Source organism: Cricetulus griseus, chromosome 6 (genome assembly GCF_003668045.3).
Source record: "Cricetulus griseus strain 17A/GY chromosome 6, alternate assembly CriGri-PICRH-1.0, whole genome shotgun sequence".
Classification (NCBI taxonomy): Eukaryota; Metazoa; Chordata; class Mammalia; order Rodentia; family Cricetidae; genus Cricetulus; species Cricetulus griseus.
In genome coordinates, this window is record NC_048599.1 from 67,754,524 (window position 1) to 67,782,067 (window position 27,544).

The 27,544-nt window shown below is 37.4% G+C and overlaps 1 protein-coding gene across 1 annotated transcript in view; it reads left to right on the top strand.

The window, feature by feature from the left end:
- Bbox1 (gamma-butyrobetaine hydroxylase 1) overlaps positions 1-27,544 on the top strand; it is a 54,192-nt gene that overhangs the window by 16,721 nt on the left and 9,927 nt on the right. The window contains exons 4-5 of the mRNA XM_027422289.2: positions 12,606-12,804; positions 26,558-26,663. Coding sequence (XP_027278090.1) covers positions 12,606-12,804; positions 26,558-26,663 — 305 coding nt within the window. The remainder of the gene's footprint in view (positions 1-12,605; positions 12,805-26,557; positions 26,664-27,544) is intronic.

Below are 27,544 nucleotides of genomic sequence, written 5' to 3' on the forward strand. Positions count from 1 at the left end.
CAGAATGGCTAAAATCAAAAATACCAATGACAGTTTATGCTGGAGAGGATGCGGAGAAAGAGGAACACTCCTCCACTGCTGGTGGGAGTGCCAACATGTACAGCCACTGTGGAAATCAGTATGGCGACTCCTCAAGAAAATGGGAATGAGTCTACCACAAGATCAGCAATTCCACTCCTAGGCATATATCCAAAAGAAGCACATTCATGTAACAAGGACATGTTCAACCATGTTCATAGCAGCATTATTTGTAATAGCCAGAAACTGGAAACAGCCTAGATGCCCCTCAACCGAAGAATGGATAGAGAAATTGTGGTACATTTACACAATGGAGTACTACTCAGCAGAAAAAAACAATGGAATCTTGAAATTTGCAGGAAAATGGATGGAACTCGAAGAAACCATTCTGAGCGAGGTAACCCAATCACAAAAAGACAAACATGATATGTACTCACTCATATGTGGACCTGCTTTATGATACATAGTAGTGACCATGCTTTATCAGAGCTGTTTTTAATGATGTTGCTCAGAATGGTTTCCTCCCAGATGATGACTGAGAAGCTAATTTAAAAAAAAAAAAAATGGTGCCAAGTACCACAAGAGTAACAGAACTGTTCTGTTTTCTGGGATTTTGTTTTTTACTTTGTTGTTTGTTTGTTTGTTTGTTTGTTTGTTTGTTTTGGGGTTTTTTGTTTTTTGTTTTTTGTTTTTTGTTTTTTTGTTTTTTGTTTTTTGTTTTTAATGGAGTGTGCTAGATGTCTCTACAATTTTGTTCAAATGACTGCAGAACCTGGAAAAGCTGTTGCTGCTATTGATTCATAACATATTGCCATTATTGCTCTCTCTCTCTCTCTATCTATCTATATATATATATATATATATATATATATATATATGCTAATTGAAACTCAAATATGTGATGAATCCAAGGTGTTTCAGTGAGTGCTCACCTGTGCATGCAAATTTGATTTCATCTTTAGTAAGTAGTAAATTTATATGCTTGCCAAAAAAAATAAATAAATAAGTGACACACTGAAAGACAAATGTCACACAATTTCAATTTTATGTGTAACCTAGAAATGATGAACTTATGGGAACAGAAAGCAGAATTGTGGCTATTAGGCTTCAATGTGGGTCTTTTAACAATGGGGAAACGATTGGTTTAAGGATATAAAACTGCAGTTGGACAAGAGGCATGGACTCTGTGAAGTCTTGAGGTCTACTGAGAACATGATAAATATGGTTAATAACAATATGCTATATTTTAAAAGTTGTGAGATAGTATACTTTAAGTCTTCTCAAAACAAAAGTGATGAATATGTGTGATATAACATGTTAATTGGTTTAATTTAACCATGCCATTGTGAACATACTGTATTCTGTATCATAATTGTGCATGACTTTATTTATGAGCTAAATAAATGAATGGAAAAAAAAAAAGAAAGAAAGACACATGCTAAGGAAATCATCGAAAGCCACAGGAAAAGAGAATCAGTTCAAAGCAGCAAGAAATGCTGCTAAATGCTCCACATGAACAGATCATGAGATTATTACCTGTTTTTCAGAAGAAATTGTGTAAACCACAACTGATGGGATGGTATATCTGAATTTGTGAGGGAAAACAGGATGACACCCAAGAACACTCTGGCCAAACTATCTGACAAAAATAGATATCTAAAAAAAAAAGAAAGAAAAATGTTTAGAGATAGATTCGGTGGCAAAGGGGGACCTTATCACTCAGATAATAGGTAAAATAAATGCTGAAAACAAATAGGTAATTTAAAATAAAACTTCTAAGAAATGTATAATAACACATGCTAAGTAAAAATGTTGCTGAGGGTGGGAAGGTCAGAGATTTCTTTTATATTGTTCTACAGATCCTTATATACGATTGTGCAGGTCAAAGGCAAACTCTAGCATATACGTAAGTTTTGCCTGTCCGTTGGAACCCTGACTTCCACAAGCACACTAGCCTGGCACCTTTCCCCGAGTCTTCTTTTTCACTGTCAACACTTGTCAGACCACCACCCCCTTCAGGAAGTGACCACTTGGGTGAATCTGTGCCTCCTCTTTGGGGAACTCTAAGTCTTTCACTAAAAGTGGTTCTTCTTTATTCCTTCCAAACCTCATGTGTAGTAACTATCTAGGATTTTAAAACTAGTCTTACAACAGTTTACTGGAAGTGGAGATGTTACTTATTAATCAACTTGCCAGGCAGCTTTCCATTTTCCTGTCTATGGCAATAACAAAGTACCATAGTTTCCCCTTCTCTTTAAGCACAGACTAGTCTTGTCAAGAATTAAATTCCTCTAAGTGCTTGGTTTCACCACTGTGACAGCTGATAAGAATTTGCTCCACTGCTGTGTCTGAACCAAGAGTTCATTCCCCTTTGTCTAGCTCTGCTAGGCGAGTGAAGATAGATGAGTATACAGGAGAAATTATTCTTTCTACTTTCCTTCAAAGAACACATTTTTAGTGGGCATTGGTGACCCACTCTTTTAATCCCAGCACTTGGGAGGCAGAGGCAGGCAGATCTCTATGAGTTCAAGGCCAGCCTGGTCTCCAGAGTGAGTGCCAAGATAGGCTCCAAAGCTACACAGAGAAACCCTGTCTTGAAAAACCAAATAAAAAAAAGTACGTATTTCTGGATTCTTTGAGTGGTCTCCAATAACATAATTCCACAGCCATTGTCTGGGTCAAATGGCAATATTGTGAATGTGTTTTCTGATAGTCTTTTTTTCTTTAACTTGGCCCTAGTTTTATAATCCATTTGCATTTGGCTTTCATTGCCTTCAAGTTCTTCTCTATGTCATTTCAGGAAGTAAAAGTCAACTTTTTTATTATCACAGCTTAAGCTTTTAAATGTTGGAAGAGGAATAGTCACACCTCTGCCATTAATATATCCTGACAAGTGAAGTTTTTATAGCTTACATACCTCAGTACTATCAGGCAGTAGCAAAATGGAAATGATAGTACCCTCCATTAAGTAGTGGAAAAAGCTGGTAAGAACGACAATTGTGATCATGAATAACCTAAGAAAACTGGCTGCTAGGTAGAAACTGGAAAATATTTTAATGCTTTAAAATTCATTTTTAAAATATATTCCCAAGCTGTGCAATTGATGGGTAAAGAAGAAATTGATGGGCCATTTTTAGAGTGCTGGTTGGACGTCTTTTTGCCTGCTCCAATGTGTGTTTTGAAACATTACTGCTGCAAATCATGTAAACAGAGTCAGTTCCATTGGTGAAAGCTCTTTGCTGTTTAGCCCCAATGTTTTAGCCCCAATAGCAATGTCCCTCCTCTGCTTCTCCCTTGGAGTGAGGGTTATGGATGCTTAGAAAATCTGGCATCCAGATGCACACCACTTTCCTTCTCTTGGCACAGGTTGCCAAACACAAAATGAAAGGATAAATGACAGTCAGCTGCCCTGCAAGCTGAAAGGAAGATGTGAGGAATAGTCTTTGCCCCCATGGATCTGCATTCAACTGCATAGATATTTGGCATCTATTTTGTGTAGGGAATACAAAGTGTAAGGAAATACCAAGGTGAAAAAGGAAGCCTGGGCATGTAGTACATTGAGTTCATTAAGACCATGTGCTAAAGGTTAACGATGACATGAATCAAAGAATATATAGAAATGAGATGATGATATTCACACTGAGTTTACTTTTTTATTATAAATTTTTATTTAAATTTTAAAAATCTTATTTTACTTACCAATCCCAATTTTCTCTCTCTCCTGCTCGCCTATGCCCCCCTCACCAATCCCTCATCCTACCCCCCATCCACTCCCCAGAGAGGGTGAGGCCTCCCATGGGGGATCATCAAAATCTGTCACATCATTTGGGGCAGAGCCTAGGCCCTTCCCCATGTATCTAGGCTGAAAGAATAGTCCTCCATAGGAAGAGAAAGTGGGAAGTAACATTGAACAAATTGGTACAGGAGACTGCTTCCTGAACATAACTAGTAGCATCACACTGAGATTGACAATTAATAAATGGGACCTCCTGAAACTGAGAAGCTTCTGTAAGGCAAAGGACACAGTCAGCAAGACAAAACAGCAGCCCACAGAATGAGAAAAGATATTCACCAACTCCACATCTAACAGAGTGCTGATCTCCAAAATCTACAAAGAAGTCAAGAAGCTAGTCACCAAAACACCAAATAATCCAATTAAAAAGTGGGGTACAGAACTAAATAGAGAAATCTCAATAGAGGAATCTAAAATGGCTAAAAGGCACTTAAGAAAGTGCTCAACATCCTTAGCCATCGGGGAGATGCAAATCTAAACAACTCTGAGATACCATATTGCACCTGTCAGAATGGCTAAAATCAAAACCACCACAAACAGTTTATGCTGGAGAGGATGCAGAGAAAGGGGACCACTCCTCTCCTGTTGGTGGTAGTACAAACGGGTACAGCCACTCTGGAAATCAGTATGGCAGTTCCTCAGGAAAATGGGAATCAGTTTACCTCAAGATCTGACAATTCCACTCTTAGGCATATACCCAAAGGATGCACATTCATACCACAAGGACATCTGTTCAGCTATGTTCATAGCAGCATTATTTGTAATAGGCAGAACCTGGAAGCAACCTAGATGCCTCTCAACCAAAGAATGGAGAAAGAAAATGTAGTACATTTACACAATGGAGTACTGCTGAGCAGGAATAAAAACAATGAAATCTTAAAATTCCCAGGCAAATGGATGGAACTAGAAGAAATTATTCTGAGTGAGATAATCTAGACAGAGAAAGACAAACATAATATATAGTCACTCATAAGAGGATATTAGACATAGAGCAAAGGATTACCAGCCTATAATCCACAACCCCAGAGAAGCTAGGAAACATGAAGACCCTAAGAGAGACATAGTTGGTCCCCCAGAGAAGCAGAAAGGTGAGGGGAGAATAGAGAAGGATAACAAGAAAAGAGATGCCTTATTAGAGGGAGCCATTATAGGTTTAAAGAGAAATCTGGCACTAGGATAATGTCCAAGGATCCACAAGGATAACCCTAATACGAATCTAAGCAATAGTGGAGAGGACATCTTAAATTCCCTTACCCTATGATGAGATTGATGACTACCTTAAATGCCATCCTAGAGCCTTCACCCAGTAATGGGTGGAAACAGAAGCAGAGATTCACGCTGAGTTTTTAAGCGTGGTGGGGAGCAAGGCCCATTTCACAAAGAGGGATACTCTCTCAGCCTAGTTTATCAGGCAGAGACAAAAAGAGGAAAATCCTCACAGAGAAAAGGACATGCAGAAAACCACAAAGTAGGAAATAGAAGTAAAAATCCAGGAAAGTACAGTGTGCTAGATGTTATTAAAGTTAAAATTGCTAAGCAACAGAGGAGATGTCAAAGGCCAAAGTAAGAATTAGTTTGTACACTCTGCTTGATCCACAGACTGAAAGCAAGGATGAGTTTTTTCCAACATAGAGTTCAAGTATACCATTCTATTCATCTCTCAGCTGATTCTCTGTTGACAAACCAGACAAATGAATTCAAGACCTTATAGGTTTCAGATGATTGCTGCAAGTTTTCCTCTGTACTGTGTACATTTGGGTTTGTCTGCCTGCTTTTGATTACATTAATATATTATCATAAGTACCTCCAAGTCCATGAACACCTTCCTACTCTTTGACTTTCATTATATATAGCCTGTCTTCTAACCTCCACAGGGCACTGTGGTATACACATGACATGCATACCATGTACACACCAAATAATAATAACTTTAAGCTTAATTTAATAAAATATAAAGCTTATATGTAGTCATATTTTAACTTCCATATAAAATTTGACATAATTATTTATTCTTTCTTATTTTGTGAGCTGTAAAATTTTCAAGACTTAACTTACAGAGAAAATGAAAAAAGAAATGCTGCATAGTACCAGCAGATATAGGAACCTAGGTATTTCTCATTATTATTAATGGTTTCTGTCTTAGGCTTTCTATTGATGTAAAAAAACACTATGACCACAGCAACTTTTATAAAGGGAAATGTTTAATTGAACTGGTGGCTTACAGTTGAGAGATTTAGTCCATTATCATGGTGGAGAGCAAGGCCCATTTCACAAAGAGGGATACTCTCTCAGCCTAGACACATGGGAGAGAGCCTAGGCCCTATCCCAAAGGATATGACAGACTCTGAAGCACCCCCATGGAAGGCCTCACTCTCCCTGGAGAGCAGAAATGGTATTGGATATGGGAGGAGGGGAGGGACAGGAAACTGGAATTGACATGTAAAACAATATTGTTTCTAATTTAAATTAATTTTTTTAAAAAAAGAGAGAGGACAAGTGATTAGAATCTTAAAAGACTTGTAGAGTTCACCAGATAAGAGATAAAAGAGTACAACATCCATCTAATGAAGAAAGGAGACTCAAAGCCCCGTTTCTTTCCTCTGGTTTCTCTCCTCTATTAGGGACCAGAATTGGGTGTTAGTGGAGGCCTTAGAAATCATTCATAATAAAAACTGAAATATAATAAAATGATAATTATGTTTAATTATTATAAAAAGGAAATTGATTAACATACTATGAAGATATTAAGAAAAGAGTAAAAATTTAGCTGATGCCAGCCATGTATATTAGATAAGCCATTTCAGAGCCAAAGCCCAGCATGGTACAGGTAGACAGGAGGTCCTAAATTTTTGAAACAACACTTTGAAAGCCAGCTTTCTGTGCTCATGAGTCTTTAACTAAAGACCTTCTTTGTGTCTTTTCCTTTCTGAAATATAACTCAGGGTCCAGGAATGTGATGCTTAGCCCTCAGTAGGAACCCTTATACAAACAGTTCCTTGAAATCTGGCCTGTAGCCTGATCATAAATTTTATGATGTGTGAAGCGCATGTTTGAGGAAGTATTCATTAGTAAGGCCATAAGTTAAATAAGGAAGGGTGGCCATACCTTACATATTCCATCATTTCCACTCTGTTTATGTATCCAGACCCAAGTGTGAAGCTTAAATTTGTTCTTAATGTATTCTCCTGACAAATGTTTTACTCTAGTCAAATGTATTTTCTTTTGCTTCCCCTGATAGTTCTTTTGCAGTTGAAGGAAAATGGGAACATGTTTTGAAATCACTCTCTGGATGTTGATGTTTAATATTCTGTGCAGATATCACAGAATTCTTTGTAAGGCGGGTTTTGTGAAACAGTATTAATTCTCACTGATAATTAGAGTAATTTATATTTAAGATCATGGGTATTTGGCAACCAGCTATTCAAAGTACCATCTTTGCAAGTCACATTTCTTTTTTGGTGTTTTTAGACAAGGTTTCTCTGTGTAGCTTTGGAACCTGTCCTGGAACTAACTCTGTAGTCCAAGCTGGCCTCAAACTCACAGAGATCCGCCTGCCTTTGCATCCCAAGTACTGGAATTAAAGGTGTGTGCCATCACCTCCCAGCTACAAGTCACTTTTTAAACAGTGAAGTATGCTGGTGGTTTACATTCTGTTGCTCATTCTGCAATGGCTCTTGGCCTTTGGTCTCTGGTTTCAGGAAGGCATTGTAGGCCCTCCAAAATGAAAGATCTGATTTAAAATTTAAATCTGTAGAACTTAAATGATAGATAGAGCTTTTGCCTATCCCACAAGAATTCTGGGTTCAATCTCAGCACCACAGAAAATGAAGAAAAATAATAGTCACACTATGATAATAAAAACTTGAAATTAGAAATTCTTTGTAGCTTGGACTGTGTTGGATGTTGTCCTCACAATGGGTTTTTACTACAGTCTCTATGTAAATATAGTTAATTTTGCACTTCTCAAGACTAATACTACAAGAATCTAAAGCTTTCTGTATTGTTTAACAACAGTGTAGTATATATATCTGTAATGGGAAAATGACTAATATAAAAATAAAATTTCACTAAAACATCCTTTAAATATATATAGCATGTATCCTAAATAAATCTTTCTTGGGTTCAGTTTATATCTTTGAAAAAATATTTTAAGTATTTATTTATTGAGATTGTAATGTAATTGCATCATTTCCCCCATCCCTTTTCTCCCTCTAAAGTCTTCCATATACACTTCGTGGCTCACTTTCAAATTCATAGCATTTTTTTTATTCATTGCTATTATATACACACATGTATGCACATATGTATATATATGCACATATAAAAATTACCTGCTCAGTCTGTATAATGCTACTTGTATGTTTTCAGGGCAGACAACTTGGTATTGGGTAACAAATTGATCTGCTTTTCCCAGGGAAGATTGTTTCTCCTGCTCTCAGCATCTCTTAGTTGTCTGAAATTCTGAGGCCCTGTGGTCTTTCTCCCCTTCCACTTTAGTATGTCTATTGTTTAGCTCTTATTGATGAGATGTTACATAGCTTCTGACTTTACTAGGAAACACAATCTTATAGCAAACTCGGTTATCCTCTGGTTCTTACTGTCTTTCCACCTCTTATCTGCAATGATCCCTACCCTTAGGTGTGGGAGATGTTATATAGATGAACCACAACAATAACCAACATAACACAATAATTCTAAGAGTTCAATAGTGGCATGGATATCTTGGCAGTAACCAACAGCTCTCTAATTTGATTTAAGGCCTACTCAATAAGAGGGAAGTCATGCCAGGTACTAAATCCTAGCCAGTTCACTAGGGCTAGTGAAGTCATGGACCTTGTTGGAGAACCTACAACTGCTACTTTACTAAACCAGCATAACCCCTAAAGCCTGAATCTACTAATAGGAGTTACAGAAAGGAAACTAGTTTTAAAACATGAAAAACTTTTGTTGATTTCATTCAAAGTGAAGAATGTGACATTACATATTGTGCAACTGGGCCCTATTCCTAATGTTTTCTCTGCATCTAAACTCCTGACCAGTTGCCAAGGTTTATCTTTAAATGCCCAGACCTAAACAAGTTCAAACAAAATTGTTCCTCAGTATAACTTACCCTGCTTTCCTTGTTACCTATTAGATTTACTTTGTAAAGAACAGGATAATCTATGGACATTCCAATAGACAACATAAAAATTGCTCAACCTTACACAAAGAATTATAGGCAACTGAAGAAAGCTGGGAATAGGAGATGTGGTCTTCTTCAAGAAAAAGCATACCAATTGGTTGTCCAGTGCCAAATGTCAACACTGAAAACACACATACAAGTAACATTATATGGCATGAACAAGTCATATTTAAGAATATATATATATATATATATGTGTGTGTGTGTGTGTGTGTGTGTGTGTGTGTGTGTATGCATGCAATAATAATTACTGAAAAAAAAGAGACCATTAATTTGAAGGAGAGTAGGGAGGGCTTAATGGGAAAGCTTGGAGAGCGGAAAAAGAAGTGAGAAATGTAATTATAACCTCAAAAAATGTTCATAATGATAGTAATTCAAATCATCAAGTTATATGTTCAAGTAAACATTAGGATCAGTCACATGGATCTTACTAACTGAAACTGTTAGCTGCATGCTTTGGGCTACTGTTCCCCTTCTTTAGAATTTGTTACTATTAAAATCATCTACCCCACATATTTGTTGTGGAGATTAAAAGAAATAAAATTGTAAAGCAACAAGCCTTCCATATACCTCCAAGAAATGCTTAGCAAACAGTTGTTGCATTATTATTATAAATTACTGTGTGCCATGTTATAATAGAGTCTCCATACAGTTTCATGACAGTTGTAAATGACCAGCAGAGACTTCTAACAGTCTTTGTTTAACAAATTAAGCTGAAACTCAGACTCCTAGGAACAAACTGATAAAAGGCAGAACAATGATTAAAAGCAGACCATTCTGCCTCCATTTCTTCCCCATCATGCCCTGTCTAATGCAAGTTTCATACAAGGGTTCAACTTTTAGCTAAAAATTAAAAGCAAATAAATGAAAACCTGTTTCCCTATTCTATCACCCACATAACAAGGGTCAATGTGTAGCTCTGGTAGTGGAGCACACAGATACTTCCATCACTCAGAACCGTATCGTGCTGTAGCATCTGCCTATGCTGCTTTTATTACATTACAAAACATTTTTCCAAACATTAAAATAAATCTTCATATATAAATTACTTAACCTCTGTGGGGATTTCCACAGAGCTTGAAACTAAAGGAATCATTCCTTGTAACTGAGGCAATAATAAGAACAGTTGAGTAGTAATTGGAATAGCAAAGCCAATATGAAAAATGTCCAATAGTTCTCTTTCACCAATGGCTGATATTTCTATAGTTCCCTGATTTCCCTCTGAGGCTCAATAAGCTTTAAAGTGTTTTCAAAGTTTATTCTCAGTTTCTGAATATAATCCAGGTGAGTTTCATTATCTATGCCCGTAACACTGATTATTTTGCCTTGGAAATTTTTCTCTTACCTGAAAACCAAATTGCCTTTCTATGCAATACTAATTACAGCCATCATCCTCTCTCCAGAGACTTCTCAGTTACTATAGTCTGGAAATTTAAAATGCAATAAACAATGATAATGGCCAAACAAATAACTGCATAATTCAATATTCAAGACAAAACCAAGTAGATTGCTTATTTGCAAAGCGTCTCTTTCACATAGACCCAGCTTTGGTTTTCAAATATTTGGTGCTTAAGAAATAAAGCTGGGAAGCATCATGTGTAATAAAAGAATCACTAGGAATCATAGAAAGTATCAGAGATGAGATCAGCTCCTTTGCAGTATCTTGAACACATTTCAACTATAACTTCAACCACACTGTGTTAAATCACCAGTATCCAAGTTCTCCATAGACTCTGAGACCTTTGAAAGTATCTTGTGATATTCTAAAATACATTAGGCTTCTGAAAAGAAAAAAAGCTAACAAATAGCTACTGGGAAGCTAATACACTCAAGAAATACCATCATGATCCTGAAGAGAATCTGATTGCTTAGACCCAGCTGCTCCAGAAGGTGAGACTAGAGAGCAACAGATTCAGTAGAATAATACCCTGCCTCAAAAATAAATAAATATAAACAAATAAATAGATAAGAGAAAGGGGAGGACCAGGAAAATATTTCAGTGGTAGAGCGCTTGTCAACTATTTTAGTTTGTTTGGTTTTTCAAGACAGGGTCTCTATATGTGTAGCCACCATAATAGGGCTCACTATACAGAACAGGCTCGCCTTGCATTTACACAATTTACCTGTGTCTGCTTCCCTCCTGGGAACTGGGATCAAAGTCATATGCCACCACAGCATACTAATACTAAATAATACTAACATAGTCCAATAGAATTAATACAGACACTAAGCACATCTGATTCATAAATTTAATTTAGTTCTTAGAAATTCTGGTTCAATATGTAAGCTGTTAAACTTAATAACCCAGAAATTTGGACAATATACATATTAGGAGCATCATTAAGTCTTCCTAAATATACACGTGGCTCCTTCCTACAAATACTTCCATGTAAATTCTGGAGAAACAGCAAATGTCTCCCTGCATCTGTAGTAATTGGATGTCTTCCCACAGCTAGAGTTACTATCTTCTAAAAAGTTTTCTATCACAATAGAAAGAGCCATGTTGACCTCAAAGAGGAAATGACTGATAGGCTAGACTACAAAACAACCACTGACCCTTTCTTCATTCTTAAACTGGAGGTTTTGGGGATGGCTTCCATATATAACACATTCCCTAGTTAGAGAAATAGCATTGCTCATAATGATAATGAGACTCTGAGTTCTCATCCTTTTACTTGTTTGGAAGGATTGCTGTGCTGAGACTGTTTTCTTCCCAGTAAAGAAAGAGCATGGGGGGAGGGCCTAGGTCCTGCCCCAAATGATGTGACAGACTTGGATGATCCCCCATGGGAGGCCTCACCCTCCCTGAGGAGTGTTTGGGGGGTGGAAGGGCGCTGATGGGAAGGATGGGAGGACAGAAGAGAGAGGGAACTGGAATTGGTATGTTAAGTAAGATTGTTTTTGATTTAAATAAAAATGAATTTAAAAAAAAGAAAGACCAAGCAATCCCTCTGGGTTCTACTTCCTTTAGGAAATTGTGGTTTGCAAGCCCATAATTTTTTATGTGTTTTCCTTTCTGTTTTCTCAAGAAAACATATTTACAAGCATTTCATCATCATGCGTGAGAGAACAAAGAAAGGCGTCTGGCCTTAACTCCTTTGGCACTACCACCCAAGGCTCTATGCATTCCAGGGACACAATTGGTCGCAAGACAGCTTTCAAGCAGAAGAAATAAGAGGAAGAAGAATCTGTACTTATCCTCCCTCCGGAATTGTCATAATGGTCTAGTGCAGAAACCTAATTTTATCACTAGTAGGAATCAGATGATGTAGCCTGCTCGTTATGCACACAGTATCTCATGGTTGTTTCTAAGCAGTGCCTGGGTTGAGAAGTCTTAAGGATATAGATATCAAGGGCCCTCCTGTCTAATCAACATTCTTCCTTCGAATAGATGGGGCATTGTGAATACCATTTGTAGGCCAGACATATTGTAAGCAAGAGGCATAAAATAGGCACAGCCCTATGGTAGAAGGACTCAGTGACCAGAATTTCTGATATGTCCAACATTTAGTAAATCAAAGATCAACTCCAATGAACTGTGTTTTCCTTTAAGGTTAGTGTCTTGTCTGAAAATGAGATCATCTAGATTTTTTTTGTTTTCTTAATCCACAGAATGTCAGTACTGGGGCTCAGAGCTCCAGCTGCCTACTCTGAATTTTGAAGATGTGTTAAAAGAAGATGAGCATGCATACAAATGGCTCTCCACCCTCAAGAAAGTAGGCATTGTGAGACTCACTGGAGCAGCTGACAAATGCGGAGAGATAACAAAACTTGGGAAAAGGATTGGCTTCTTGTACCTCACATTCTATGGGTGAGTCTTCAGATGGTTTGGCTTCTGCCATCACAAATACAGTTGGATCTATTTCTAAGATGGGGTAGGCTTTGATTATAGGATAAATGCCACTGTTCTTGTGCTTAAATTGTAAAGAGCCTTAGAAGTAAAGAGACTTTCATAAGCCAACATTTACACACCAGTAGCACATAGTCTTACTCAGATGTGTTTGGTTTGGCCCATAAGATGTTGAAAGAAAATAGAATTAGCTATCAACACTTTAAAACTAAGAGGCCTGCAATTTATGTAGACCTATCTTTTCTTGAAAAGCCTGATCTAACAACACTACAGAGAACAAATTTACTGAGCATAAACAGGAGGCACCTTGCATCATTTGCTGAACTCTTCTCCCTCTGAAGACCTACAATGCTGTGATCTCATAGGATTTTCTTGTCTCTAGTGGAGAATGAGATTCACAGATGATCAGGGACATTTAATCATCTACCCTTAATCATTTTAGTGAGTTTATCATAGCAAGAGGCTATATCATGTTTGTACATACACAAGCTATTCCCACCCCTTAGCATATGAATTTACTTACACTATTAGTAGATTTGCTTTATATAAATGTGTATAGTCTTTTCATCTTCAAAGTTTACGCTGCTGTGGAGAGTGCAATAATCATAGACCAATGATTGAGAAGAAAATATTTGAAATTATTACGAGCCTCTTGTATATTTTTCTTTAATTTCTTTAAAGTTTCTGAAATAGAGATTATCCTCCAGCTTGTAGGAAAGAAGTATGATTTGTAATCAAAATTTCACATGGGTAATAATAAAGGAGGCAAAGTATAAATCTAGACTTGCCTCTTCACTATTAATGACATGAAGAAAATACATGAAAAGGTTCTGAGACTGAACTAAACAGAATACCTCAAAATATATCTCTTGCAAGTCATTTTGCTTAGTTCTCTTTCGTGAACAACAAATATTTGAGTCTATTCCAATGCATGTCACAATTTCATAATACTGACCAGTTTGGATGCTCTTTTCAGAGGTTCTTAGCTCCACCCAAACCACTCACCCATCTAACTGGGGGTCAGAATCTTAATCCTGATTTATGGTTTGACATTTGTTTTGTTTTGTTTCTACAGATCCTATAAAGGGGCTTAATAACTTGGCCACTGATCTAATATTGTGAAATCTTTTGGAATAAATAATAAAGGTCTGTTGTCAAAACAAATCGGACCTGGTACACCACCTGATTCCATTTTATCGAGACCTCCCCATCCAGTCAGAGTGGTTTATCCTATCCCACCACACCCTCCCAGGATGACCAAATCTTCCCAAGATCTTTTACACTACATATATGTCAAGATATCCCTTACAACTTTCCCCACAGATTTTCCTCTACATTTTATGAAATTTTTAATTCTCTAAACTCAGTAACTCTTACAGGGTTTTTTTTGTCATACTGGTTTTGTTTAGTTTGCCTATTTGGGACTTGGATATTATGGTTGGTGTTAAGAGAACAGGATAAATTGAGTATTTTCTTTGACGTTATCCTGTTTTCTGCTCCCCTTCTCAGGAATGTGGGAAAGAGATATTGATGTTTTGGTGACATGAGACTTTCATTAGCATCCTAAAGGGCACCTAAAATAGTATTGTTCAGACTGAGCAACATGTTGGAGTAGACCATTTTAAGACTACAGACATCTGGGTTCTATCTTCAGAGATTTTCTTTCAGATGAGTGATATTTGACCTCTGAATTGGGCCTTTAAGAACTCGGCAGATGATTCCCATGTGCAGTCAAAATTGGGAACTTCTGGCTGAGAGGAAAGGACTCTTCTAGACATACACAGTAGAACTTTGAGTGTCATGCAACCTCTGAAACCTCACAGTCGTATGTCATAGAAGTCCCTTATTATATTCTGAAATAAGTACCCACCTGTTCTTTGCTACTTAAATTGAGTTAGTAGCTTGGAGAATTTTAAATGCTTAAAAACCACTTAGAATAGCTATTTTAGAGAATGTTGAGAATAGCTAGTTTTAGCTCTAGGCTATTGTTTTTTTGTAGGATAAAAAACAATAGATTACAGATTTTCATGCATTCTTCATATATAGTAGGTAGAGATAAATGCTTAATGGGCAAATACATGCCTAGATGTTTTAAAGGGCTACTGAATAGCAGAGGAATACAGTAATTATTGTAGCATTTCATAATCATAAACTTACATTCAACTAAATCAAAATCCTAATCAATTTGAGCACAATGTACACGTCAGTTTCTACATCTGCATTTTCTCATATGCTTGTCATTATTCTGCCAGTCAGTCTGCCAGCCCATATAATTGTCGTGTGCTATGTGCAACACTCAACAGCACTAATGCCCCAATGATGAAAGCTTCCCTGGAATAAAGAATATGGATGTAAAAAGAGTAATCTTTTCAAAATTTAAATCTTGATTTAGAGCAATTCATTTTATAAGGAATAGAGACAAAGACTCTCATTCCTCCCATACCAACAAAAATAAATTATTGAACTCACAGAAGCCCTTTGGGGATATATGAAGAAATTATTTTAACTTTATGGTATAATTTAACCCAGTCATTCTAAGCTATACTTTTTGTGAATAGTGCCAGCTTCCATGATTACAAATTAGAATGTGAAGAATGTATCCTACATGGTAAATCCTAAAGAAACAATTGCTGCCAATGAAACAATGTCTCTCTTGAATATCAGTGTTTATAAGAAATTAGGCTAGGCATTCTTTCTAAACTGGGCTTGAGTTTTTATCTTATGGAAAATGATGTTTGTTGGTTACTATACATGAATGACTATAAGCACTTCAGCTAGCTTTGTCTAAATAATCTAAAGAGATAAAAATTCCACTGACACCAAAGATCAGACTTCAGTTTCAGTTGGCATTCCAAGGGGATGAATGCTCTTTCAACACAGTGCAAAGTAATCTAAAGTAGAATCAAAGTAGAAACAAGAAGGCCTTTAAAGAAACTAAATTTAGGGAGTGATAAGATTGGCTTAATGGTTACTATTCTTAAATAGTACCAGAATTTGGTTCCCAGCACCTACATTTTTGGGCAGTTCACAATCATCTGTAACTCCAGCTCAGAAAATCCAACAGTCATTTCTGGGCTCCATGGGAACCTGTACTCATGTGCACAAACCCACACAAATACTCCTAATTTAATTTATGTCTGCTACCATATATAAATATTATAACATTCATAAGTACCTATTTAATTGACCACTTGATGTTATGTGTCATGTCTTCCTCAACCCACGTTATTCTAATTCAGACACATCCCATTCCTGCTTATGCCTGCCACAGACTAAACTAAGACATCTGTGTCTTATTGCCACTGTCATTTGGAGCTCCTGATCACCAAAATGGTGGGTAACCAAGGTCCAGTTTTTAGGAGCAGCCTAGTGTCTATCCTGAAGATAGCCTCTAGGGGATGACTGAAGCCATAGTCATCCCCGTTGTTTGCTCCAAGGTCCTTCTTTCCCTTCTTTCTAAAGCCTTTTCACATGACACATGGACCCTGCTTTTTCATCCCCTATCTGTTATTGTCTTCACAGACACTTGTGCCAAGCCTTTTAGGACTGGTTTTGTTTTTTGTTATATTATGTTTGTTTGGTTTAGTGGGACTGCTTGTTTGTTTAATTGATTTTGCTCTTCTTGTCTTCCTATTTTGTCAACTAAACTTTTTCATCCTCCCTTCCAACGACTAGTCCTGGTGCATGCTCCTTGATGTGGAAGCCTCTTGAGCTGCAGGAAAGGCATCTCCCTCAGCCAAGCCCTGCGCTGTGAGATTATTACCAGTACTTTCTTCCCAAGTCCAGGCATTATGATAGAAAAGAGCATCTATTTACTTCTCACCCAAATGAACAAATTTTGTATCCGCAGTGGCAAATGAGAAAAGAAAAAATGGAAATTCTCTCCTCCATGAATTTGTAACATAAATTTCTTTCTCTTTTCTGTTGAATAGTCTAAATATAATTATAGCAAGCTCAGTATAAAAGAAAATGAACACAGTTGTAAGCTTTCCTTATTGATTGTTTGCTAGTTTGTGCAGTGTTTAAAACTATAATTTTATTTACTGAGAAATCTGAATGATCTCTTATAAGGAAAACAAATCAAATCTTCTAAATTCCTTTTCTTACTAATTGTGTGACTACATAAACTGACTATGTCACGTTACCACTATTTACATGAATGCATTTGTATGTCAAAAAGCAAGAGAGGAAAATTAAGTAAGGGGAAAATGGTCCAGTTTGAGCAATTAGCCAGTCACCCTGCTGTGACTGTGCTAGTCAGGGTCACCTTTGAAATAAAGGTGTAGATATCACTGTCCTGTTCATATTGAGCACTTTGATAGTCAAAATGGTGACCTGATCAGGGTCACATCATTAGTAACAATTCAGTGTCTGACACACAAGCTTCTGCTAAGTGAGTTTTTGATCCTAAATACTTTCATCAAGCCAAGACTTTAAAACCTCTTTCTTAGAATTACTGACATCTGTATGTCTTTATTCATCAGTTCACTTTATTGAGTTCCTCATAGTAACTCTTCATGAGAAAGTAGAGCAGAAAAGGCAAAGGCTTGCAACCACAGCTAGCTAAACTACTTTCTTTCCAGAGTGAAGCCAGAATTGCAGATTTATAGTTCTTGCTTTGTGTTTTTATAAAACTATTTTACTCGCTGGGGTGAGCAGATAGCACACATAACAAGAGCTAGACTTCGTGAACAATGACCTGAAAATGAAAACATTCTGAAGTTAGCTTCGGGAATAAGATTAAGAAGATGAGGAACAGAGAGAAACAGGGTAAAATAAACAGTATCTTGATGTTTGCTAAATGTTATCTTATTGCTAAATAACACTTACAATGGCCCTTCATAGTCAAAAAGCATAAATACTTTGCAATACTTTCTCCAAAGACTTTACAAACAAAGGCCTGAACACTCGAGGGCATACATATTAAAATAGCTCCCAAAGAGCTCTCCCAAGAACAGAGAGTTTAATCATGGATTTGCTCTGGGCTACTTGTAAGTGAGAAGTCAAGCTAAGCCTGTCATATAATTTCCCATATCTCTGCCTCTTCTCTGCTGAGTGTTTTAATCCCCACCGAGCCTTCTGAGATCCTAGGATGAAAGTTTGCTGGAAAGAGACTAAAACACTGAGAGTACTGCCCAGTTTCACATCTGCACGAGCATTTTGCATGCAGACCTCATCAGATGAATAAAATCAAGCAAAAGAGAAAAAAATGTTTCTAGTGGGCTATCTGTCAAGTGCACCAGCCAGAGCAGCTAAGAACGAGAACACTAAAATGGTATCTGGGGATTACAAAACTGAAAAACCTTCCCAGCATCCACTGGACTTCTGCTGGTGTTTCAAAAGACATCTGTAAACCAGTCCAGCAACATTTTAACGCATGGGGTTGTAGTAGAGATTGTGGATGTATAAGTGAGACATTCACAGCCCCTGGCATCCATTGCCTTATACATCTTCCCCACTATTAGCATGGCCTCCAAATCTGACATTGAAGCAGCTACTTGGTTGACATGCATGTTACCAGAAAAAAGTTCTGAAGTGTGGGGTTAGGGGAAAGAAAAAAATAAGCTAACCCATTTTGTTGAAAATGTCTCTCCAAGAAACAACTTGGGCAAGGGGTGGCTGCATGGCCTGTCTTGAATAAAAATGGTTTGTGGGGTATGAAAACCACCCTAGAAGTGATTCAGACTTGACAGGAAAACAAAGAATACTTGTCTGAGTTCTGAACTTAGTTGCAATCCTATCCTATTCTGAAAAAAACTGAACCACTGGAACTTCATAATGAGTTGTTTTAACTGCAGCACTGACTGTGGCATTTGAGGAGGGAGAAAGCCTTAGAAGTGAGTACTCTAGCGAATACTAGGGTTTCTTAGGCAGGATAACAATGAGTTCTGTTCCTACATCCATTGTGACCCCTAGTTCATGTTATTTGCCAAGAGCCAGTCCCTGGGGTTCCCTCCGTGGTATTAAATTTCACAGTAATTAATGTTGCTGCCAGAAAAACCACTTGACTATGAGGTCATCTCATGAATGAAAGGAAAAGTAATTTCTGTGCCTCATGCTCCTTAGAAATCATTTGAGGAAATGTGTGAGACAGTCTGTTTAGGCAGTAACTTGTCCACAGGTCCTCTGGTGCTCATGGCCACCTCAATTACTACCTATGTAGCCAGGACAAGCTGTTGTCACTGAGGCTAGATAAATGATTATTTTAAGTGTATTTTATCATTAAGTATTAAACTCAGTTCTCTGTGATCAGTATTTTGAGTCCTCACAAATCTAGTCGTCATTATTATCACCATTCTACAAGTAAGAATCTGAGGCATACAAACTGGGTTGCAAACGCAGGGTTGTTTGCCTTAATTGCCCACCCTTCTTTGCAACATTCTACCATGACAGTTTGGTTTCCTGAACGGTTTGCACTGCTGGAATTTTTGGCTGTCAAATCTAATTTCTGGGGCTAGGGAGGTGGTAAAGTTGTTGCTGAACAAGCATGGAGGGCCTGAGCTCAGATCCCACATAAAAAAACCCAATTATGAACATGAACACCTGTAATGTTCGTACTGGGAAGGCAGAGGCACAAGGATGCCCAAAGCTTGTTTGCTATTTATTCTGATGGAGCTTTGAGGTCGAGGTTTAATGGAGGACCCTTTCTCAGTAAAATAGAGGGAAGTAATTAGGATGATAATCTCACTTTGACCTCTGGACTACACACACACACACACACACACACACACACACACACACACACACACACACACACACACCGCATTTGCAGTGGAGTTATCGTAAGTTACTCGGTTTTGCAGTACATTGAATTCTTAATCTTTGATAAAGAAGGCCTTTTGGAATTTCTTTGGAATAAGTCTTTGTAAGTCTTGCTTATAGAGTTACAAAATTTTGCAGGTGGCAAGCCACTTTCTATTCCTACCTATCTTCATTAAACAAACAAACAAAACCTTCCAGGTGGTGGTGGCTCACACCTTTAATTCCAGCATTCAGGAGGCAGAGGCAGGCTGATTTCTGTGAGTTCAAGGTCATCCTGGCTACAGAGTGTGTTTCAGGAAAGCCAGGGCTACACAGAGAAATCCTGTCTCAAAATAAACAACAAAAAAACATGAAATTTTATTTTTCCAACTTTATTATAATATAATTTTTAAATGTATAAATTTAGCATAACATATGCTAAATTTATACACTTTAAAATGGTTAGTACAAGAAAATAATTTACATATTCACCACCTTTCAGATAGTTGGGGGTGTCTGTGTGTACATGCAAGCTGGATATACTTGATAATCTATGCCTCAGCAAACTGCGTATTCACAATACATAAACAAGTGTAGTGAAAAATGCTGCAAATCTATTACAACTGAAAAATTACACTCAACTTTTAGATTTATTTGCTTGCTTTTATGTGTACAAGGTTTTGACACATGTGCGTGTGTGTGTGTGTGTGTGTGTGTGTGTGTGTGGGTGTGGGTGTGGGTGTGGGTGTGTGGGTGTGGGTGTGGGTGGGTATGTGTAGACACCATGTGGGTTCTAGGAACCAAACCTGGGTTCTCCACAAGAGCACCCAGTGTTCCTAACTGCTGAACCATCACTCAGTATGGTTGTACTTTTAATCAGCTATATTGTACTTTTAATCAATGTCTCCCCCTTCCTACTACCCCTAGTTCATAGTAACCATCATGTACTTCTCATTACTGAGTTCACTTGGTATAGTGTAACATAGGCATAGAAAAGTCACATAAAATCAATGCACAGCTGAAAGAATTATCACCATGCAAACGTTCTTAAACACAGTCCAGGTCAAAAAAAAAATAGAACACTGCAGCCACCTCAAACCCCATCTATATGTCTTGAGCAAAACCAAACTTCTGGGACCACAATGTTTGCTTCCTTGATGTCCTGGGTTAGTGTTGTAAATCCTTGTGTGCATTCCTTGGCACTATTATTCACTTTCTCAACTTCCTGGGTTTGTTTGTTATCTTTTTAAATCTGATGTCATTAGTCTGAGTAAATATAAATTTGCTGCTTAGTACAACATCTTTGTCATTGGACCTGTTTTTATTTTGCTTTTCTGAACCCCAGCCTCTTGTAAATTTCTCAGGAAAGACCCATGAGAACAATATTCTCTTAATTCTTGAATGTTGACAGTAGCTTAAGCTAGAAAATTGGCCTGGCTAAATAAAGAATTCTTGGTTCACTCATGTTTAACAAGTCTATTGGTAATCAGACTTTGTTTCCTTGTGAGTAATGTGATATCTCTATCTGGATAGTGAGAGGGTTTTTTGTTTTTGTTTTCGTTTTTTATTTTCCCTTGATGTCTGCTCATTTCACATGCCACATTTTGTTGTGTGTTGTTCTGGAGTAAGTTCTTCAATGAGCATGGACAAGTTTTCCTTTTAAAATCTCAAGTTGGTTTTTCTTTTCTACTTGTTCTCTTCCTTTGTCTTGAGTGCTGCCTTATGGGACCCCCATCATGAATGCATTTATGAACTCAGCCCTCCTTGCTGCCATCCTCTGGAACTGGATGTGGGTGTTGGGAGCCAAACCCAGGTCCTCTGCAAGAGCAGCCAGTACTCTTAACCACCAAAGAGCTATCTCTCTAACCCTCTTTACTTAACTTTTAAATGAACCTCTTTTTTATCACCTATAAACCTAAACACCTATTGCCTGCTGCATATTTCTGATTTCTCATTGATTCTAGTTTATTCTTCACTTATGGATTCTTTTTCTTTCCTAAATGTACCATTCTGTATTGAGTATCTCCCCCCCCCTCTGGTTTTTCGAGACAGGATTTCTCTGTGGCTTTGGAGGCTGTCCTGGAACTAGCTCTTGTAGATGAGGCTGGCCTTGAACTCACAGAGATTTGCCTGCTTCTGCCTCCTGAGTCCTGGGACTAAAGTCGTGTGCCACCACCACCTGGCCCAAATATTTATTTCTGATGGAGGTTATTCTTCACATATTGAATCATTTCATTAAAGACTGCTGGCTCGTTAGAAGTAGGAAAAAATAGAAAACTGTGGGTCTAGAGAGACAGCAATTAAGGTTAAGAGCTCATGCTCCTCTTCCAAAAGACCAGTATTCAGATCCCAGCACCTACCTCACACGGCACACAAGTCCATGTAACTCCAGCTCCAGAAGATCTGATAACCTCTCCTGGTCTCTGCAAGCTCCTGCAAACACATACACCAATGCACACATCCCTAGAGATAATAAAAATAAATCCTGTTTATTTTTTTCTTTATGAGAAACGATCTCACTATGTAGACTAAGCTAGCCTTAAACTCAGAGATTCTAGTTTTAAATTCCAGTGATTAAAGATGTGAACTACCATAAAGCTCTTTTAAAAAGAGGAAAATATGATACTTTCCATCTTGGGAAAGCCGTATCCACCTGGCAGGGGTTGTCAGTACTCTGTTATTTTACTACTTGTGCTGTTTTCTTCCTGACGAACTTCACAATGTTCTGTTGCTAGTTTCATAGGAGATTAAACATTTTTAAAAAAGCTATGAAAAAGGAGAGATGCTCTCAAAACCCGAACTTACGGTTTTAAAGCTCCATTTCAACACTATAACTCATAGCTTTCTAAAGCCACCTGTTCCTCTCCTGAACTGTTGTTACCTGTACAGCTGTCTTCCCTTTGTTGTTGTGGATGATGTATTGCTTAATGTGGAGGCCCTTCTTCAGAAAGAAGCTATGCCATGCAAGGGAGACTTGTTGAGTTAGTGTCTGAAATTCATGATTACTTGATCCCATACCATACTGCAGACTTCCTAAATTCAACTATTCTAGAATGAGGATTCCCCCCCCATTTCACTATCTATGCAGCAAGGCTGTACCCCAAAAGCAAGTCATGTACTGTGTTCCTTGCCATACATTTCCCAGGCCAGCTATGCTTTTATCTTAAATCCCAAGACTCCACATTTAGTTGCTAATTTTCTAGTGGTACAGAAAACAGAGGAATGTATTGAATGGATTCACCTCGAGTATGCAGTTCAAGTCCAAACTGGGATGCTCTAAAGGTCAAAATCCTATAGTTCTTCAAACACTGAATTGAGAGAACAGTTTGAAGAGGAAACCTATAGATAAGAGACTTAACAGAGAGTCAAGAATGGCAGCTTAGTAGATAAAGCAATTGCTGTGTAAGCATAAGGGCCAGCGATCAGATCCCAGGATCCACATGAATGTTGTGTGGGCATAGTGGCTTGCCAGCCATTCTAGTGTTCAGAAGGTGGAGACAGGAGCAAGCTGGCAACTAGACTAGCCAAATCCATGAGCAATGGGTTCAACGGAGATTCTCTTCAGTTGTGATTGAAGAAGACTACCATTGTCAATCTCTTGCTTCTACACATATATATACAAGCACTTGCACAATATGTGTCCCACATGCATTTGAACATGTACACACACACACACACACACACACACACACACACACACACACACACACGCACATGCACACACACACAACACACATGCAAAAAAAATGAAAGATACTTAAAAGATATAGTAAATATAACAAATATTTTCTAAGCACAGTTAAGCATAGTGTTGATGGATATATATTTAGGTCATAAGACTATAATGAAATGCCAAAAGGGGTAACTATTGAAGTTATGGTTATGGTTACTCTGGAAAGAAGAAAATTATTATGACTGGGACAGGGTTTGTGTAAGAGTTTCATTTTTTATTTTGTCACCTAACTAGTCATTCCAATAGTGTAATAAAAGCTGATCATTTTCCATTTGGAAAAGGAATAGATCAAAGATGCTAGCTTTTGCCACCACTATTCAATATATTTCTGGTTGTTTCAGAAAAATAGGATATATTTACTGATAAATAATAGAAGACAGGTAGATTATAGATAAATATATAATGATAGGTAGACTAGAATATATTAGATAGATAGATAGATAGATAGATAGATAGATAGATAGATAGATGATGGGTAAGTAGATTGTTAAGAAAAAAGGAAGGAAGGAAGGAAGGAAGGAAGGAAGGAAGGAAGGAAATGAAATATACTAAATCTGCTGCCACAACTAATAATTCAAATCAGCAAAGTTGCAGGGTACAAGATGAATAAGTAAAACTTAACTGTAGCTATATATACCAACAATGAGCAATCTGAAAAGTAAATTAAGACAACTGGAATTTCAAATAGGATCAAGGTGGATAAAATAGCAAATAATAAATGCAAACAAGGAAGTGAAAATCATACAATTGAAATAAATTGTCTTAAATAAATGAAAGAATGCCTTGAGTTCTTATAGAAATACGTAAGATGTCAATAGATGTTAAAGATGTTATAGAAATATGTAGTAAGATGTTAATTCTACCTACAGAGTCAATGAAATCTCCACCAAGATTACCCTTCTCTTTTATAGATTGAAAACTAAGTTTATTTAAATTTCAAGGGGCTACAAATAGACAAAGCTAATTTTTGATAATCACTACATGGTGATACTGGTAAAGCAGGTAAATTATTGAGCTTAGAAATAAACCTATTCCTTATGGCTAACTCTGATTCTCATCAGAGATATCAAGGACATTTGGTATGGAACAAACTGTGTTTTCAGTAAATGGTGCTTGGACAACTGGTATCCACTGGCAAGGAAATAAAATTGGATCTTCTGTCTCAGACTCTCTTACAAAAAATTAACCAAAATGAATCAATGAGCTAAAAAATAAGCTATAAATCAATAAAATTCTTAGAAGATAATACACAGGTAAATTTTAATGATTGTGGTTTGAAAAATTGATTTGTAGCTACTATACCAAAAGTATGTCCAACACAGAAAAGATAGATAAGTTGCATTCCACAAAAATTAAAAACATATGAGCATCAAAAGACATTCATTGATGTGAGGCTGGAGAGCAGAACAGTAGTTAAGAATACTGGCATCTCTTGCCATGGACACAGATTCAGTTCCCAAACTCACATTGGAAGGTGTTCAACCATCTGTAACTCAAGTTCCAGGTGACTTGATGCCCACTTATGGCCCTGAAGGAACTACATGCAAATGGTGCTCATACTCAGAAATGCATACATATACATAATATAAGTAAATCTTCTTTATAATTACAAGAAAATACAAAAAATCTATACAATACATGAAAGTTTTCATAAACCAGATTCATGACAATAGTCTTGTATCCTAGCTATATAATGAACTATTATGATTCAACAAAAAATGTAACTCAATCTAAAAATAATTTGGGTAGATAATTCTACAAAGATGCAATAATGCCCAGCAAGCACATTATGAGATATTCAATATAATTAGTTATTAGGAAGATACAAATCAAGACCATAATAATGCAACATTAACTGGGTATACTATGATAACAATGTTTCTAAAACCAGGCACTGTACATTCTAGGTGTGGGTGTTAAGGATTTAAAAACCCCAAACCTTGTTACTCAGCAAGAAAATGATACAGCTGTTATAGAAAATAGTTTGGCCATTCCTCAAAGATATAACACAGAACAATTACTAACCTTCCATTGTGCTCTTATGGTTATGTTTTAAAAACTAGAAACAGGTACTCAAATAAGCACATGTACACATGTGTCCAGCGTGGCACTGCATGTAACAACCAAAAAGCAGACACAGCTCAAATGAACACACCAATGAAAAATAGATAAGCACATTGTGTTCTCTCCCTATGAGCAATACAGGATTTAGCCACCCAGCAGAACACAGGAGGATGTTTCAGCTATAAAGGAAAGTGATGTGATAAGATGTGCTTTAATACCATGAATGGATCTTGAAAACATTATGCAGACTGAAAAACGTCAGGCACAAAAGGACAAACACTGTACCATCTCTCATGTATTAAATACTCAAAATAGGTAAATATGTAAAGACAAAGTGCAGTGCATATCAGTGGTTCTCAAGGATATACAAGAGAACAGAATGAGAAGAAACTATACACTTAGATGAGAGCTTTAAACTGTCACTTTTCTATTGCTGTGATAAAACACCATGACTAAAGCAACTTACAGAAGGAGGGGTTTATTTAAGCTTCCAGTTCTAGAGGAATAATAATACATTGTGGTAGCATCCGCAGGCATGGTGGCAGGAACATGAAGCTCAGAGCTTAGAGAAAAGTGCAAGTAGAATAAGGTGATAAGCTCTCAAAATCTACCCCAGTAAAATAATTCCTTCAATGAGACCATACTTCATAAACCTCCCAAATACCACCACCAACTGGGTACCAACTGTTCTAATATCTGTGCCTATGGAGGACATTCTCATTCAAACCACCAAACAGTTTTAGCTATGAATGACCAAATGATTTTAGATTCACTCTGCTGAGTAGTGCTGCTACCATTTAGACATACTAAGTGCCATGACATGTTCACTTTTAAATTGTTCATTTTATACTGAATGAATTTTCTGTAGCAAAGCATATGTGTTAAGCTTTTAAAAAATGTCTCATAATCCCATATACACCTCTCTACCAATTCTATAGGAGAGACTATGTGTATTGTTCTTTTGTGTCTTGACAGAAGAAATACAGAAATGCCAGTTCTGAAAGAGTCACTTAAGAGAAAGAAAGGTTAAACTTCTTTTTCTGCCTCTTAGTCATTATGTTAATTGTTTCATGAAATGGAAAGTTTCCATTTCCCCTCACAGAGCAAATGCATTATAACACATTTCCTCTGGCTTGGTGTCAATCTTTTAAAACACATGTTTCTTGTATTTTGCAGACACACTTGGCAAGTGCAGGACAAGATTGATGCCAACAATGTGGCCTATACAACTGGGAAGCTCAGCTTCCACACTGACTACCCAGCTCTCCACCATCCACCTGGGGTAAGGTGAGCTTCAACACATTTTCCACAAGCCAGGCCAAGGAAAAATGTTCTCCTGAACTGTCTAGTTTTTGGAGGTCACTGCTGGATTTGTCTCATGTACATCTTCTTTTCTGAAATGAAATATGAGCTCACAAACATCTCATGCCTAAGTCCTGAACATCCTCACTTTTTAAAGGGAAAGGGACATTTTTCACTCATCTTTTTACAGTTCAGTTCTTTATTTCTTCTTGGAAATAATTATTGGAGCATTTTGCTTTGCCAAGACAGATTTTAAGACAGCAATATATCTTGATATGTTTCTGCACACATATCACTCCCATGAGAGTTTAAAAAAAAAAGAATAAAATGTGGAAATGTAGTATGAAGTCACATGTCCATCATTGGTATCAGCAAATAAATTTAAAACTTTGCAAGTTGGGGTTTTTTGAGCTGGCTCAATTGACAAAAGCATTTGCTGCGCAAACATAAATACCTGCATTCAGATGCCTGTCACCCAGGTAAAAAGATGTGGTTGGTTGTATGTGTCTGTATTCCAAGCTCTGGGCTAGCCAACTAGTGAGACTGATTGGTGAGCTACAGGTTCAGTGAGAAACCCTGTCTCTAAAATAAGGTGGAGAGTAATTGAGGAAGATACCAATGTTGACCTGTGATGTGCACTCAGACACACACACACACACACACACACACACACACACACACACAGAGAGAGAGAGAGAGAGAGAGAGAGAGAGAGAGAGAGAGAGAGAGAGAGAGAGAGTATGAGGCCTACCCAGTTTAACAGCTTAAAAGAACAGCCAATAGAAGAAGACCATTTGGCATCCTGCTCGAGCCTACTCATGTACACACATGGGCATGTGTTCACCTGACTTCACATCACAT